The sequence below is a fragment of the Eriocheir sinensis genome, chromosome 21 (genome assembly GCF_024679095.1).
Source record: "Eriocheir sinensis breed Jianghai 21 chromosome 21, ASM2467909v1, whole genome shotgun sequence".
NCBI classification, from domain to species: domain Eukaryota; kingdom Metazoa; phylum Arthropoda; class Malacostraca; order Decapoda; family Varunidae; genus Eriocheir; species Eriocheir sinensis.
The window spans coordinates 10,587,220-10,601,161 of record NC_066529.1 but is presented as its reverse complement, the minus strand read 5'-3'; the positions used below and the strand labels follow the sequence as shown (position 1 = coordinate 10,601,161).

Here is a 13,942-nt window from a genome sequence, read left to right as displayed (position 1 = left end):
GGCAAGATTAACATATGAGGAAAGACTGAAGGAAATGAATCAGCCAACATCAGAAAAGAGAAAGAGGAGACTTGATAATGCTATATAAACTGATAAAAATATGGAAGAGGTAGACAGGAGACCTGATTGTGCATTCATAAAGAGGACCATGAAACTTAAGGGGACACAAGAACAAACTGAGGAAGACTAGATGCATTATACTAGAATATCGTCACCCTCATAAAATAATCGCCCAAGTCATTTTTCAGCAATTTCCGGCTTTTGTCTACATTCATTTTTCAACATGTGATGCCCATTTTTGTAGAGTTGCCTGCGTCATTCAGGGTTTGAGTGTTCTAGAATTGACCTTTGCATTTCTGCCTAAATCTGAAGCCAAATGAGATAATGACAGTTCTTTTCTGATTTCCTGTAAAGTAGAAAATAATGACTAAGGTGGTTTGTTTATGAAGGTGACGATATGGAGCTGTAGTTCAGAATCTACTTCTAAAGAAACATTTGGAAGGAAAGGATAAAAAAATGAAAAAGATAAAGGGTAGCAACATGATGGGTTAATCTTAAAATAAATTCAATTCATGCAGAAAGACTAAAAACTAAATTACTTACACTGGAACCAAGATGGGAAGAGAGGTGGCATGATTATGCTAAACAAATCTGTGAAAGGCAAAGAAAAATATACCAATGATCTATGGGATGCTAACAAGAAGAGGAGACAGTAGGAAACTATACAAATGGGAGGTGATAAAGATGTAAGAGAACAGGCACACATGCACTCTCACGCACGCATACACACACACACACCTGGCCCAAGTAGAAAAGATATGTGAAATTAAAATCTCTTTATTTCAGTTTCTTTATTTTGATGGCTAGTCACCCTGTCAGAAGCATAAGTAATGGAATGTGTGCTTGTAAAACTGAAAGTTCCATGAAAGAAAATTTGAGAGAAAAATATAACATTACCTCCCATGTACACAAGTAATTTTTATATACAATGCAAAAATTTACACTTTGTAATGGTAAGGGAACAATAAATACCCTTGACACAAAATACTTAGATCCTTCATAAAGTGGAACTACAAATGGGTTATCTAATAAATAAACAAAACAAGCTTAAATAAACTATAAATAGGGAATAAAATCCTAAAACCAAACTTTTTATGACACATCCACATAGTTGTCAAATTATTTCCATCAACCCAAGACAGAACAACAAGCACATCAAGCAGTAAACTGACTCCGAAGGGCAGCCTCTGAGTCACTTTTTTCTCCTTTCCAATCTTCAGCTTCCCCTTCAACATCAGCAGGTGGTTCTTCCTTTATGTCTTCCTCATCTGAGTGCGTGTCAGAGTCATACGCCTCCTCACTTCTGCTTCCATACTCCGGATCGCTGAGTTCTGCCTCGTTCCCATACAGCATTTCACCATCACTGCTGTCGTCTGTGTCTGATAAGTCTGAGTAAACGTCTGATTGGTTAAATGCATCGTCATCCTCACTCTCATCATTATCTTCACCCTCCAGAGCATCTCCTTCGCCGTCAGTATCTATATCCGTGTCTTCGTCGCTGGTGGAATCAGACAGCATTGCTTCATGGTCAGCTGAGATGGAGTTAAATGCCTCTTCTGAGTCATCAGCATTGTCTGTGTTAGGTATCTTATCCTCTTCAACCACATCAGCACCACCATTCACAGCATCACCTATCCTAACACCCTCCAATGCCCTGCCTTCACTTGAATCCACGGGTACAGAAGATGGGTCCATTTCCATCTCAACATCATTAGACAGTTCAGCAGCAACAGGGAGAGGGTCAAGGCTGATATATGATGAAGAGCTGCTACAACTACCAGAGGTCTCATCTTTGTCACAGGTTGGCAGAGCAGGGTCAGCAGAGAGGTCATGATGAGGATGATCATTCAGTGTCTCCCTTGGTCTTGACTGGAGGCTCTTGTCACTATCAGTCACACCTTCCTGCCTCGGGGATTCTTCTGCGTCAGACAAAGTATCACTGAGAACATCATTGGGGAGGTTGCCCTGGCTGGTGCAGAGAGTGTCTTCAGTGGAGGAGGACTCTACTGCGTCAGACAAAGCATCGCTGAGAGCATCATCATTGGCTCCTTTGGGTGATACAACATTGGGGAGGTTGTCTTGACTAGTGCAGAGAGCGTCTTCAGTGATGGGAGAGTCTTCTAATCTCTCTCTGCCATAAGTGTGAGACTTCTTTCTTTCTTCATCTACACTGGAGTCCAAAATTTCCAATATCTCGCTTTCCAACTCTTCCTCCAACATGCCTTTTGGTCCTGAGTCAGGTTTGTCATGGCCAGACCTGGAAAGTGTCATGGTGTGGGTGTTTTATATATTTGATGTGTGTTAAGAGGTGGATGTGGATGTGTACATTGAAAGCTAAATGACAATGTCTTGAGTTCTTAGTAAGGACTGTTAATTAACGCTGGTTCACATGAGCATTTGTCCGGTACCTTCTGCCGTCAAGTGCCGACATGCTGTACAACCTGACTCTGTATTAACACTGCCAGTGGCAACGGGTGAGTCATCTTGCTGCCAGCATCTAAGGCAACACCCTGCTAGTATGGTTCTCCTCATTGCCATACCATTAAAAAAATATATGCCCAAGGATTTTTCTGGCCCAGAGATGTGGCCACATCATTTTGTGGGATGATGAAGCCCCAGAAGTGTGTGTGAGACCCACAATATTCTGATTACACCACACACAGAGTGCAGCATAAGAGGTTGACTGCTTTGGCTCAGGAACTTGGGTTACAGTACCCAAGTATGAGCATCTTAACTGGAGGTAAAGTTAAATTGAATTTTCTGATCTGCATAGTCATAATCCTCTTTGGTGCAATAAAACCTCTTTTAAGTCAGAACAACAGCTGGTCTTGCAGTTTGCATGCAAAAAAAATTGTAATGCAAGCATGTGGCAAATATATTCTTCCATTTGTTGATTTTTTACCCCCCAGGTGATGAATTCAGAGTAAAACATTCAAGGTCACCACCAGGCCGTCCACTACCTCTGGCCTAAATTCTCCTTCTATTAGTGAGTGCTCTCATGGCTCGGGCAACTTTCCGTCCCTCACCTTGTTAACACACATGCATAGTGGGGTGTGCTAAAAAAAAAATTATCTTAGATGTACCGTACCTCTATTTCCAAGACTGTCTTTAAGGGGAGAAAATACATGATTTTATCTTCTTATCCGTTCAATGTCAGGATAATCTTTGTTTATTCTTTTGCCTACTTGATAATAAATTCAATTATCCATAACATGAGGCCCAGTGCACTTGTGACGCTGCACAGGCTAGAACAGCACAGGATTCTGTATCTAGCCTGTAGGATAGGGACCTTAATTTTTTTCTTATCCTGTTGTGAATAATAATAGAAGTACATATTTAGGCAGTATGTTATAACTTATTTACTTTAAGCTACAAACTAGTACAGCTTCAGCAGTACCTGAGAAGCATCAGGAGGGGAAAGCAGTGGCAGTAGGGTGACCTGCTTAACATAAGAGATTCCCCTCTCTACCTTTACCCCCTTTTTTATTTTTCCTTATTTTTGAAGTACTGCACATATCTTTCATTTAGTCATTGCTGTAGCCAGGGAGGGTTGGCCACAGTCTCACCAGACACTATCTTGCATTTCTACCACTCAGGTTCACTGTCTCTTACCCAGCTCTTCTGTCTAAACAAAGGGTCACCACCAATAGATAACAATGGTATTATTTGAAAATCCAGCAGCTTGTGCTCAGCCTGAGATATTGAGCTTGGGGCAATGAACATGAGCAGTATAGAAACAAGATGGCAAGAGGCCTAACTCTACCTGCCTACAGCTCTGAGCCATACTGTGCTCAACACTTTTATTTGTTACTTTTCAAAAACCATCTCACGTGGAATTTTTTTGTCTTAATTCCATGGTAAATTCACTTTATTTGGCACGCTCATGGCTGAAGTTATATTGCATAATAGTTGCATAAAATTAAGTATTTTAACTCTTAAAGATGAAAATATGCAAATTTGTAACTGAAGCACTGAATATCACAAACCTATGAAAAAATTATGCTGATGCATCAAGGGCTCCAGGCATCACACAGCCAAATTGCACGGCAGAATCTTAATTTAATCAATAAAACAGCTGGTACATAACAACTTAATACATGTATGTAGTTATATCCATTCATTGTAGTACAACCCACTGTACAAAGAATTATCAATAACTATACAAATTATATAACAATACACATAAGCAAACACATACAAATACACATACTACATGAAGGAAATACATACACACAAATATATAAATGCAAGCAATACATAGTGATGATCTCTCAACAGAAGCTAATTCATTACCTACGGAAATTTTGAGCACCAACAGCATACAGAAACTTTGGGCGGCATTTGATAATATGGTTGTGGCAAGACATAACTTCACTTGAATAAAATAAGAAAACACAAACTCAGATAACACACACGCACGTATTGCCATGCAAGTACTGGCAATGGCAAATCCAGCTCGTGATCAGGCCATGGTGGTGAATTACACACACACACACACCTGCAACCTTCCTCAGTTATCACAGTCAGACTCCCCCTCACCTTCCTTTTGTGAACTTGATTGTTTGTAAAATGTATATTTCCAGCATAACGGCTCCCAAACTCATAAACTGTTCATCGTTATTACACACACAATACCACACACACATGTACACACACAGCTGTGTGGTATGTGTTTGAAGCTGGTAATAAATAACCTCATGATACAGTGGGTGCAAGGAAAAACAAGGTTGAGAGGGGATGATGAACCACCAAGACTTGACCTAATTTTCACAAAAAACGTGGAGTTGGATGAAGGAGTCAGTCATGAGTGCCCCTTAGGAAAGAGCGACCATGAACTATTGGAGATGAAAACTTTGGAAGGATGTGAATATCGAGAAGAGGCTTATAAGTTCAGAAAGGAAAAACTACGCTAAGGCAGATTACGTTGGACTCAAGACTTTCTTCGGTGGGGTAAACTGGACTGATATGAAGAGTACTAATATTCAAGAGAAATAGACACCATTATGAATATTTACAACAGAGGAATAGAGATATATGTTCCATTCTAGACAGTAAAAACTAAAGGAGAAAAAACATGGTTTGGATGGAGGTGTGAGACAGCAAGAAGAAATAGAAATAAGGCATGGAGGAATTTAAAGAAAAGACCAAATAAGAACAATAGGGACAAATATAAAAAAAGCAAGAAATGATTGTGTGAAAATAAGGAGAGGAGGAAGCTAAATTTGAAAGAAGAATAATTTCTAAATGTAAAGAAGAACCAAAAGTGTTTTATAAATTCATATAAACAGAAAGTTAAAAAGAAATAAGGAGTGGAAAGGCTAAAGTAAAAAATATAATCTACGAAAAGGACAAAGAAATTGCAGAAATATTAAATAAATATTTTCATAAAGTGTTTATGGAAGAAACTGACTTTGACTGGGGTCTCGAAAATTGTAATGAGGGGAAACTGAATCATGTAAAGGTTGATAGGATAACTGATACAGCTGATGAAAACCTTAGATGGAAAGAAAGCTATGGGACTGGATGGAATCTCAGGACAAGTGCTAAAAGAGTGTAGAAATGAATTATTGGAGCCACTTTATGACATAATAACATGCTATATAAATACCTACTGGAATAGTGCCCTTAGAATGGAAAAGAGTGAACATTGTACCAATTTATAAAAGTGGAGATAAAACTGAACCACTAAATTATAGACCAGTTTCTTTGACAAGTGTAATATGCAAGATTTGTGAAATAAAATAAAAAAACAATGGGTCGAACATTTAGAAAAGGAAAACATGATAAATGGAGGATAGTTTAGATTTAGAAAAGGAAAATTGTGTCACTTGTAATATACATATCATCATGTGTATATGAATGTGTGACTGTGTGTGTCGAAGCACTGGGTTGGTGTCGCGCCACAGGATGTTTAACAACATGTCGTGCTTTTAGCCATGGGAACTGTGCTGAGCTAACGGTGGAATCAGCAAGAATCAGCAAATGATGACAAATCATCCCAAGTTATCACCGGAAACCACACCCTTCCGGACGAACCAACGAGCAAATAAAACGAGCGAGCAACGCGAAGAAGAGGAGAGAAGCAGACGGGTGACGGGTGGCGAGCGGAGCACCTCCGCTCACGCGCTGGGTGTGGTTTGCTTTCATTTCATGCGACTCACTCACATAAACTTTGTAACTATTGTGTAAAATTGTCAATACCATTTTTATTTTTATTTTTTATTTTTTTTACAACAAAGGAGACAGCTCAAGGGCACAAAAAAAATAAATAAATAAATAAAAAATAATAATAATAATAATAATAATAATAATAATAAAAAAAAGCCCGCTACTCGCTGACCCCAAAAAAGAATCAAACGAGGTGACCGAAAGAAAGGTCAATTTCGGGAGGAGAGGTGTCCTGATACCCTCCTTTTGAAAGAGTTCAAGTCGTAGGCAGGAGGAAATACAGATGAAAGAAGATTGTTCCAGAGGTTACCAGTGTGAGGGATGAAAGAGTGAAGATGCTGGTTAACTCTTGCATAAGGGGTTTGGACAGTATAGGGATGAGCATGAGAAGAAAGTTGTGTGCAGCGGGGCTGCGGGAGGGGAGGAGGCATGCAGTTAGCAATTTCAGAAGAGCAGTCAGCGTGGAAATATCGATAGAAGATAGAAAGAGAGGCAATATCGCGGCGGAATTTAAGAGGTAGAAGACTATCAGTAGGAGGAGAAGAGCTGATGAGACGAAGAGCCTTAGACTCCACTCTGTCCAGAAGAGCTGTGTGAGTGGAGCCTCCCCACACGTGAGATGCTTACTCCATACGAGGGCAGACAAGGCCCCTGTATATGGATAGCAACTGCGCGGGGGAGAAGAACTGGCGGAGACGATACAGAACGCCCAACCTCGAGGAAGCTGATTTAGTGAGAGAGGAGGTATGAAGTTTCCAGTTGAGATTTTGAGTTAAGGATAGACCAAGGATGTTTAGTGTTGAAGACAGTGACAGCTGAGTGTTGTCGAAGAATAGGGGATAGGTGTTTGGAAGATTGTGTCGAGTTGATAGGTGGAGAAATTGAGTTTTTGAGGCATTGAAGGACATAAGGTTCCTTCTGCCCCAATCGGAAATGATAGCAAGGTCTGAGGTCAAGCGTTCTGCAGCCTCCAGTCTGGAGTCGTGTACTTCCTCTGTTGAGAGTCTTCTATTGAAAGAAGTTAAATAATGCAGAGTGGAGTCGTCGGAGTATGAGTGGACGGAACAGTTTGTCATGGAAAGAAGATCATTGATGAATAACAGGAAGAGAGTGGGTGATAGGACAGAGCCCTGTGGAACGCCACTGTTGATAGGCTTAGGGGAAGAGCAGTGACCGTCTACCACCGCAGAGATATACTAAAAAACACACACCTTTTAATGTCCCAGTGAGAGACAGAAAAAGTGAACTAAGTTAAGTGAATTTAAAGTTAACAACGGCTCTGCTCGGCCACACATCATCTACCTCACTTAACTAAAGGCTATTGTGTGATGATGAGGTGGATAGGGATGATCTCTTCTTAACTCTGAGAATGCAGGGCCTGAGCGGACATAGGATGAAACTCAATAAAGGAACCTGTTTGAGTAACGTAAAATAGTATAGTTTTCCACATAGAAGTGTTAACACATGGAACAGCTTGCTGGAAGATGTGGTGGAGGTAAACAGTGTCCAACAAATGAAGGAAAGGCTGGATAATTAAATGTAGATATGGAGGAGACAGGACTATTAGAGCTTAGCTCAGGCCCAATAGACTACAAATAGGTAAATTAACATTCGAACCAAAATTGTTCTTAAATACCTTGAGTAAATGAAAAAGAATGAGTGTAATAAGGATAAGGGATGACGAGCAGGTATATGATGAGGAGGAAAAGATCAGTGAAGTGTTAAACAAAGTTTTTAAAACGTATCCAATAAAGAGTCTGAATTTGAACCCAAGACGACAGGAGGAAGAACAGTTAAAAATTGGAAAACATAGATGTGGACAGAAATGTTTTATTAAACATCATGAAGTCACTGGATGGCAGAAAGGCAATGGGACCAGATGATATATCGGGCCAAATACTAACGACATGTAGTGAAGAACTGATAGATCCAATTTACGACATAATAAATTGCTCAATTAGGACTGGTGCAGTACCAAGAGAAATGGAAGAGGGCCAATCTGATTCCCATAAATAAAAATGGAGACAGAGAAGAACCACTATACTATAGACTGGTCTCACTCACAAGTGTTGTTTGTAAATTATGCAGAAGAAACATAAAAAAGAAATGGGTTGACCATATGAAAAATGAAAAGATAATGAGTGACAGCCAATTTGGTTTTCGACAAGGAAGATCATGTGTTACAAGCTTGGTCCGTTTTCACTCGAGAGTAATTGACACAGTACAGGAGGGAGATGGATGGGCCAATTCAGATTAGCTGATTCACTAATGAAAAAAGTGCTGCTTCCTACCTATGTGCTCAACCCTCTGCTGCTGACTTAGCCCATGAGGCTATGGAATCATTGTAAAAAGCAACCAAACTTGAGAGTGGTGGCTTGTCTGTAGAGCAACTGCACATTCAGTACCGTAGATATCTTGTGCCACATGAGTGTTGCATTGCCTCTTTTCTAGATTTTAAGCCTTACACTTTACATTTAAAATCGACAAGAGGATGTGAGAAACACTCAATATTTTACTTGGCGCACCTGTTGCCCCTGTCCTCCAGGTCAGTGCACCTCCACAGGAAGGGCCACAATGCTTAACTGCTTTTGACATAAGCAAAACATCACTTGGTAAGTTGTTCTTAAAAACACTTCCTCACACACTATGGGCAACATAGAAGCAGGTGCTCGCTACAGAAATTTACTCTCCCCAGGTGCTCAATTGGCCTCTGTCTACCCATTTACTGTCCCCACATGCACTAAATTAACAAGTTTCTGAGTAATGCAGCCTTCATGACCGTGGCACCACTCCACAAATTATTGCTATGTCATCCAATGTCTCAACAGTTCATCTGCCACTTCTTATGCCCAGTCAGGGGAAGAAAGCCTAATGTGCCAACCCCCCCCCCCCCAAAGTAAATAAATAAATAAATAAAAACTAAAGCTTCCTCAAGAGTCACCCTAACAGCAACCTCTTAAAATGAGAGATACCTGTATACACAAAAAGGCAAGAATGCACACAAACAAGTAAGAACACACACACCTTTTAAGATACACAATAAAGAATGTTAAGATACGTGACACTACAAGCATGCGACAAACAGGTAAAAACCAACAGGCAAGAGCTCACCACCTCATGTAGCCCTTCATTGTGTTGGTGATTCGGCCGGTGATCTCCCTGACCCGCGTGAGCACACCCAACTCTTTGTTTCCTCCAGCCTGCTGTTTCTGCTGCTCCACTGCTGCTTCCTTGGCCCTCACCCCATCCAGATACACTGCCAACACCAACACCACCAACACCACTGACCTCACGCTCCACCGCACCAATCTGTAAGAAATGCCATGAAAAAGTTGATTAGAATAAATCTCAGGTATAATCAATCTCTCATAGGCTAATAAACATTAAAAAATTTATCTGAACAAAAAAAAAATACTAAATGATATAAAAAAAAAGTACATGTAATGTTTTTGATGTTGAAGTTGAGCTTGCAGATCCTATATCTGATCATGCCTGGATTACCTTTGCCTTTAAACTCCCTCAGCCACTGTCTTATGAAAATTATGTAAAGTTGGGGGCATAAGCTATATAGCTGCACATGGCCTTGGTGCTCCTCTGTATTGCATTGGCCCTTGAGCCTGGGGTGGGTAAGAACCCTTTGCCCCAGGACACAGAGCCAGTGTGACATCCAGGTTACCACAATTTACCTTCGCACATTTCCCCAGGTACCCATTTATTAGCCTCACCAAAAAGGGAGGATGAACAGAGTGAGGTGCACTCCCACTGCCCAAGCAGATTCAAACCCAGGCTTACGGATTTGTAGATAGGGACCCATAACAAATGAGGCTTCAAGACACTCAAAAAAACTACATAACTATCAAATGGATAAAAAAGCAGCAATAAAGGAAACATATTAATACCCAAATTGGAGCTGAGAGTACAACACAGAAAGAAAAAAATATATATATAACTGTCAAATAAGTAAAATAAGAATGGAGTAGGAAATTATAAGTTACCTGTCCATGGGCATTCAGAGGGGCAGTAGCAACCCCCCTTGGAAATCTGTTATACTCCCATTCACATTTGCTTCCAAGGTAAAACTGAATTAACATTTTAAATTCTCAGAAGTACACCTGGTGGTGCAGTTATTGTTAACTGTATGTGCCATTGCCTCGTGGCTAACCAATGAAAATATGGAATATGATGTATAAATGTGTAGAGCCTAACCATAATGGCTTTGCCTCCTCATGGTGCAGCAGTTAGTGTCCCTAACTACGAATGGGGTTGGGGTCGAATCCTGGCCTGGGCAGTAGGTGTGCAGGTCACCCAGCTATTCATATAGTTTCTTAAGGGTTGCTCAATAAATGGGTACCTGGGGAAACCTAGGGAAAGTAAACTGTGGTAACCCGGACGTTACACTGGCCCTGTCGGATTGTTGGGTCCTCTCCCACCACAGGCTCAAAGAACCAACGGGACAAAGATGAGCACCGCCGCCACGCGCAGCTATAGCGTATGCTCCCAACTATACCTTGCTCCCCTGAAAAAATTACTGCGGACGCCCCTGCGTGCTGCCACCACTATGAGAAAACATTAAGCCTCTCACACATGCAAATTTGAATCGTTTTGAGTACAATATAGGACTGTATAAAAACTTAAATAAGTATTATAAAAATGGAGTATGAAATTGTTATTAATTACCTCCAGCCGCCGCCGCCATCACCGCCGTCTGGCAGGAGCTGAGGAGCGGACAACTGATTCACTCCAACAACACCGCTTCGCATGAGGCTTGTACGTGAACACAAGCGGCGAAAGATTTTATTTCCTTACCTCCAAGCACTGATTCATCTTGCCAGTCTATTCACCGTTCACTGGCGACGACTAGATCTTGGGGAGTGGGGACCACGTTTCAGGCGATCTTATTATAACGCCTGGCTAGAAGATAGTGGGTGACCTCTTTCTACTTTGATGGTTGGTTGTTCATGCTCACTGGACTGGTCACGTGATGTCTGCTATTTTTCAACGTTATTTGCCGATTTCTGACCATAAAATGGCCCACCCACGCAGATAACGATATTCATTTAGTTATTGTTTAAATCATTAGTTATTGATGGTTTGGTTAAGATTCGTTTTAGGTCCGTGCCAGTATCTCATTACCTACCTTATGAAACATCAGTATCTCTTCATATATCTTTTCTACAAACCTTCAACAGTCATGGAAACGTTTTGAAAATCCAATTCAAGGACTTTTTTTTTGCTCTTAAAAATAGAGGATAATGTTAGCGAATGCGCGTCGCCTCCTCTGGCGACGGCCGCGGCGACGTTAGTAGGTCGTAAAGTGAGCTATTTTACGGCTGCGGCGGGTGCAGCGTCGCCGCGGCCGCCGCCAGAGGAGGCGACGCGCTTTCGTAAACATTATCCCTTATTTTCAAGAGTAAAAAAAAAAAGTCCTTGAATTTGATTTTCAAAGCGTTTCCATGACTGTTGAAGGTTTGTAGAAAAGATATATGAAGAGATAGTGATGTTTCAAATACGTAGTAGATTATGAGATACTGGTACGGACCTAAAACGAATCTTTACCGATGGTTTTTCCAATAGTTATGGGTCACAGAAAACCGGAAAATACAGAGTTCTGAGTACGACAATCTGGTAATTAACGCTGGACTTTTAATTTATTAACTTTACTTTTACTTATGTTCACCGCTTCTATCATTGCACAAAACTCATCCGATTAGCACAACAAAAAGGTGAATGAACTCAGCATATTATTCTCTCTCGCTCTTTACTAACTTCACTAATACTTATGGTTTACCTCTACAGACACAGCTGCACAAAACTCAGATTAGCCCCGCTGCTTACTGTTAATTTCAAAATGGTTTACCGCTTCAGAAATCATTGCACAAAACACTGATAAACCTTACCTGGACAAAATCTAAATTACAATAAATGATAATTGATAATAAATGATGGTAAATGACAATAATAGTTTTGACCGATACCGATACCCCAATATTTGACCGATACCGATACCGATACCTGTGGACTGATTTTTTTTATATACAACAATTCCAGCAGCTAAAGGGCAATATCAAATGTTAAGAAAAAAAAGACCCACTACTCGTTGTTCCACCATAGAAGGGGTGAAAAAAAAAAGTAATCTTTGCTGGCCTGAAAAAAGGTGTCCATAGTCATGAATTTCTTTTTATCAAGTTTGTTATTAATAAAGTTATGTCAGTGTACCCCATTGCGGGGCGACCGTCTGACTGACTGAGGCAGGCAAATGAGGCGAGCGGAGGGGCTCCGCCAATCTCGCGCCGAAGATACTGATTGATTGATAGTTTATTGTTGCAAGTAAAACAACACTAGTTCTAAGTACTAACGGTCTAACCTGTATTGTAAGCGTCCGCGGTACTAAAGGCTATACTCTATAGTACTAAGTATTATATACTTATATTGAAAGTAATTTGATCTTATCGTTTAAAGTGATGAAAATTAAATCGCGGGAAATTTCAAACTATGTAGTAGCATGATATTAGATAAATACACTTTTCTAATATTTTTTCAACAACTTAGAAAATCCAGTTTCTGTTGAAGAAAATAATTTGCAACGAGTGACATGCGACGTACAAAACTCCTTTAGGTATCGGAAGTATCGGCAGACAATCAGCCGATACAGATACTCTTAAAATGTGCCGATACCACCAATACCGATACATCGGTACATCCCTAGACAATAACTGATAAATGACAATAAATGGTAAGGATAATAAATAGTATATGATGGTAAAGATAATAAATGATAGTAATGATAAATGGTAATGAAAGATGATAATAATGACGGATAAATGATAAATGATGATAAATGAAAAGGATGCTATATATGATAAATGATAATAATGATAAATGGTAATGAAAGGTGATGATAATAAATGACAGGGATAGATGAGGTAAATCTTAGTAATAGCGGCTCCTAGAGGGTGCGCGTTTAGGGCACGGTGTGGTGGTAATTACAACATTTCTAGCACGTACGACGGGGTTTTGACAAGCGGACGAGCGTGTTTATGTCACAAGGGGTTTATTTTTCCACGCTGGCCTCACGATTTCTTCCAAGTCGATGGGCGATGAGACTGCGAGCTCCGGGGTGAAGAGAGGGAAGAGCCCGCGCGGAAAAATACACCCCTTGTGACATAAACACGCCTGTCCGCTTGTCAAAACCCCTTCATACGTGCTAGAAATGTTGATTGATTGATTGATAGTTTATTGTTCCAGGTAGTGAGCACCCGCTAGGAGCCGCTATTACTAAGATTTACCTAAATATAATGCTAAATAAGGATAATAAATGATAAATGATAGTAAACGACAATAAATGACGCTAAATGATAGTGGATGACGATAAATGATAATGATAATAAAGGACAATACAGTAAACTTTGGCCAACCCCCAAGATACCGACCCTTTCCACCCAAGCACCAAGCCAGATGCAGTTTTCACCATTTTTTCCCGCCATTTCCTCCCTTCCGGCGCACACATTCACTCAGCGGCCTCGTGGAGCACCGTCCCTCACTCACCTCATGCTGTCAGCCGCCGGGGTGTCAAAAGGCCAAGAATTTCACGTTATTTTTCTCTCCTGCAAATTGTAGCGTGGCCGCCTCGTGCCTCCGCCGCGATGACGTTACTCGAATCCACCGTTGCCAGATTATCGTATTCACAGCCTCGTATTTACCGGTTTCTGAGCCA

At 40.6% G+C, this 13,942-nt stretch overlaps 1 protein-coding gene across 3 annotated transcripts; it reads right to left on the bottom strand.

Annotated features, from left to right (window-relative positions):
• Window positions 1-836: 836 nt before the first annotated feature.
• Window positions 837-13,919, bottom strand: LOC127001672 (dentin sialophosphoprotein-like). 3 transcript variants are annotated; one of them, XM_050866651.1, is made up of 3 exons: window positions 13,774-13,919; window positions 9,340-9,537; window positions 837-2,317 (listed from the first exon to the last, which is right to left on the bottom strand). In XM_050866651.1, the coding sequence occupies exons 1-3, from the start codon at window positions 13,776-13,778 to the stop codon at window positions 1,216-1,218; spliced, it is 1,305 nt and encodes a 434-aa protein (XP_050722608.1). In that variant the 5' UTR covers window positions 13,779-13,919; the 3' UTR covers window positions 837-1,215. The 3 variants fall into 3 exon arrangements, with proteins under 3 accessions (XP_050722608.1, XP_050722609.1, XP_050722610.1); XM_050866652.1 differs by having other exon boundaries at window positions 9,343-9,537; XM_050866653.1 differs by lacking the exon at window positions 13,774-13,919 and adding an exon at window positions 9,730-10,039.
• Between the last annotated feature and the right edge of the window lie 23 nt (window positions 13,920-13,942).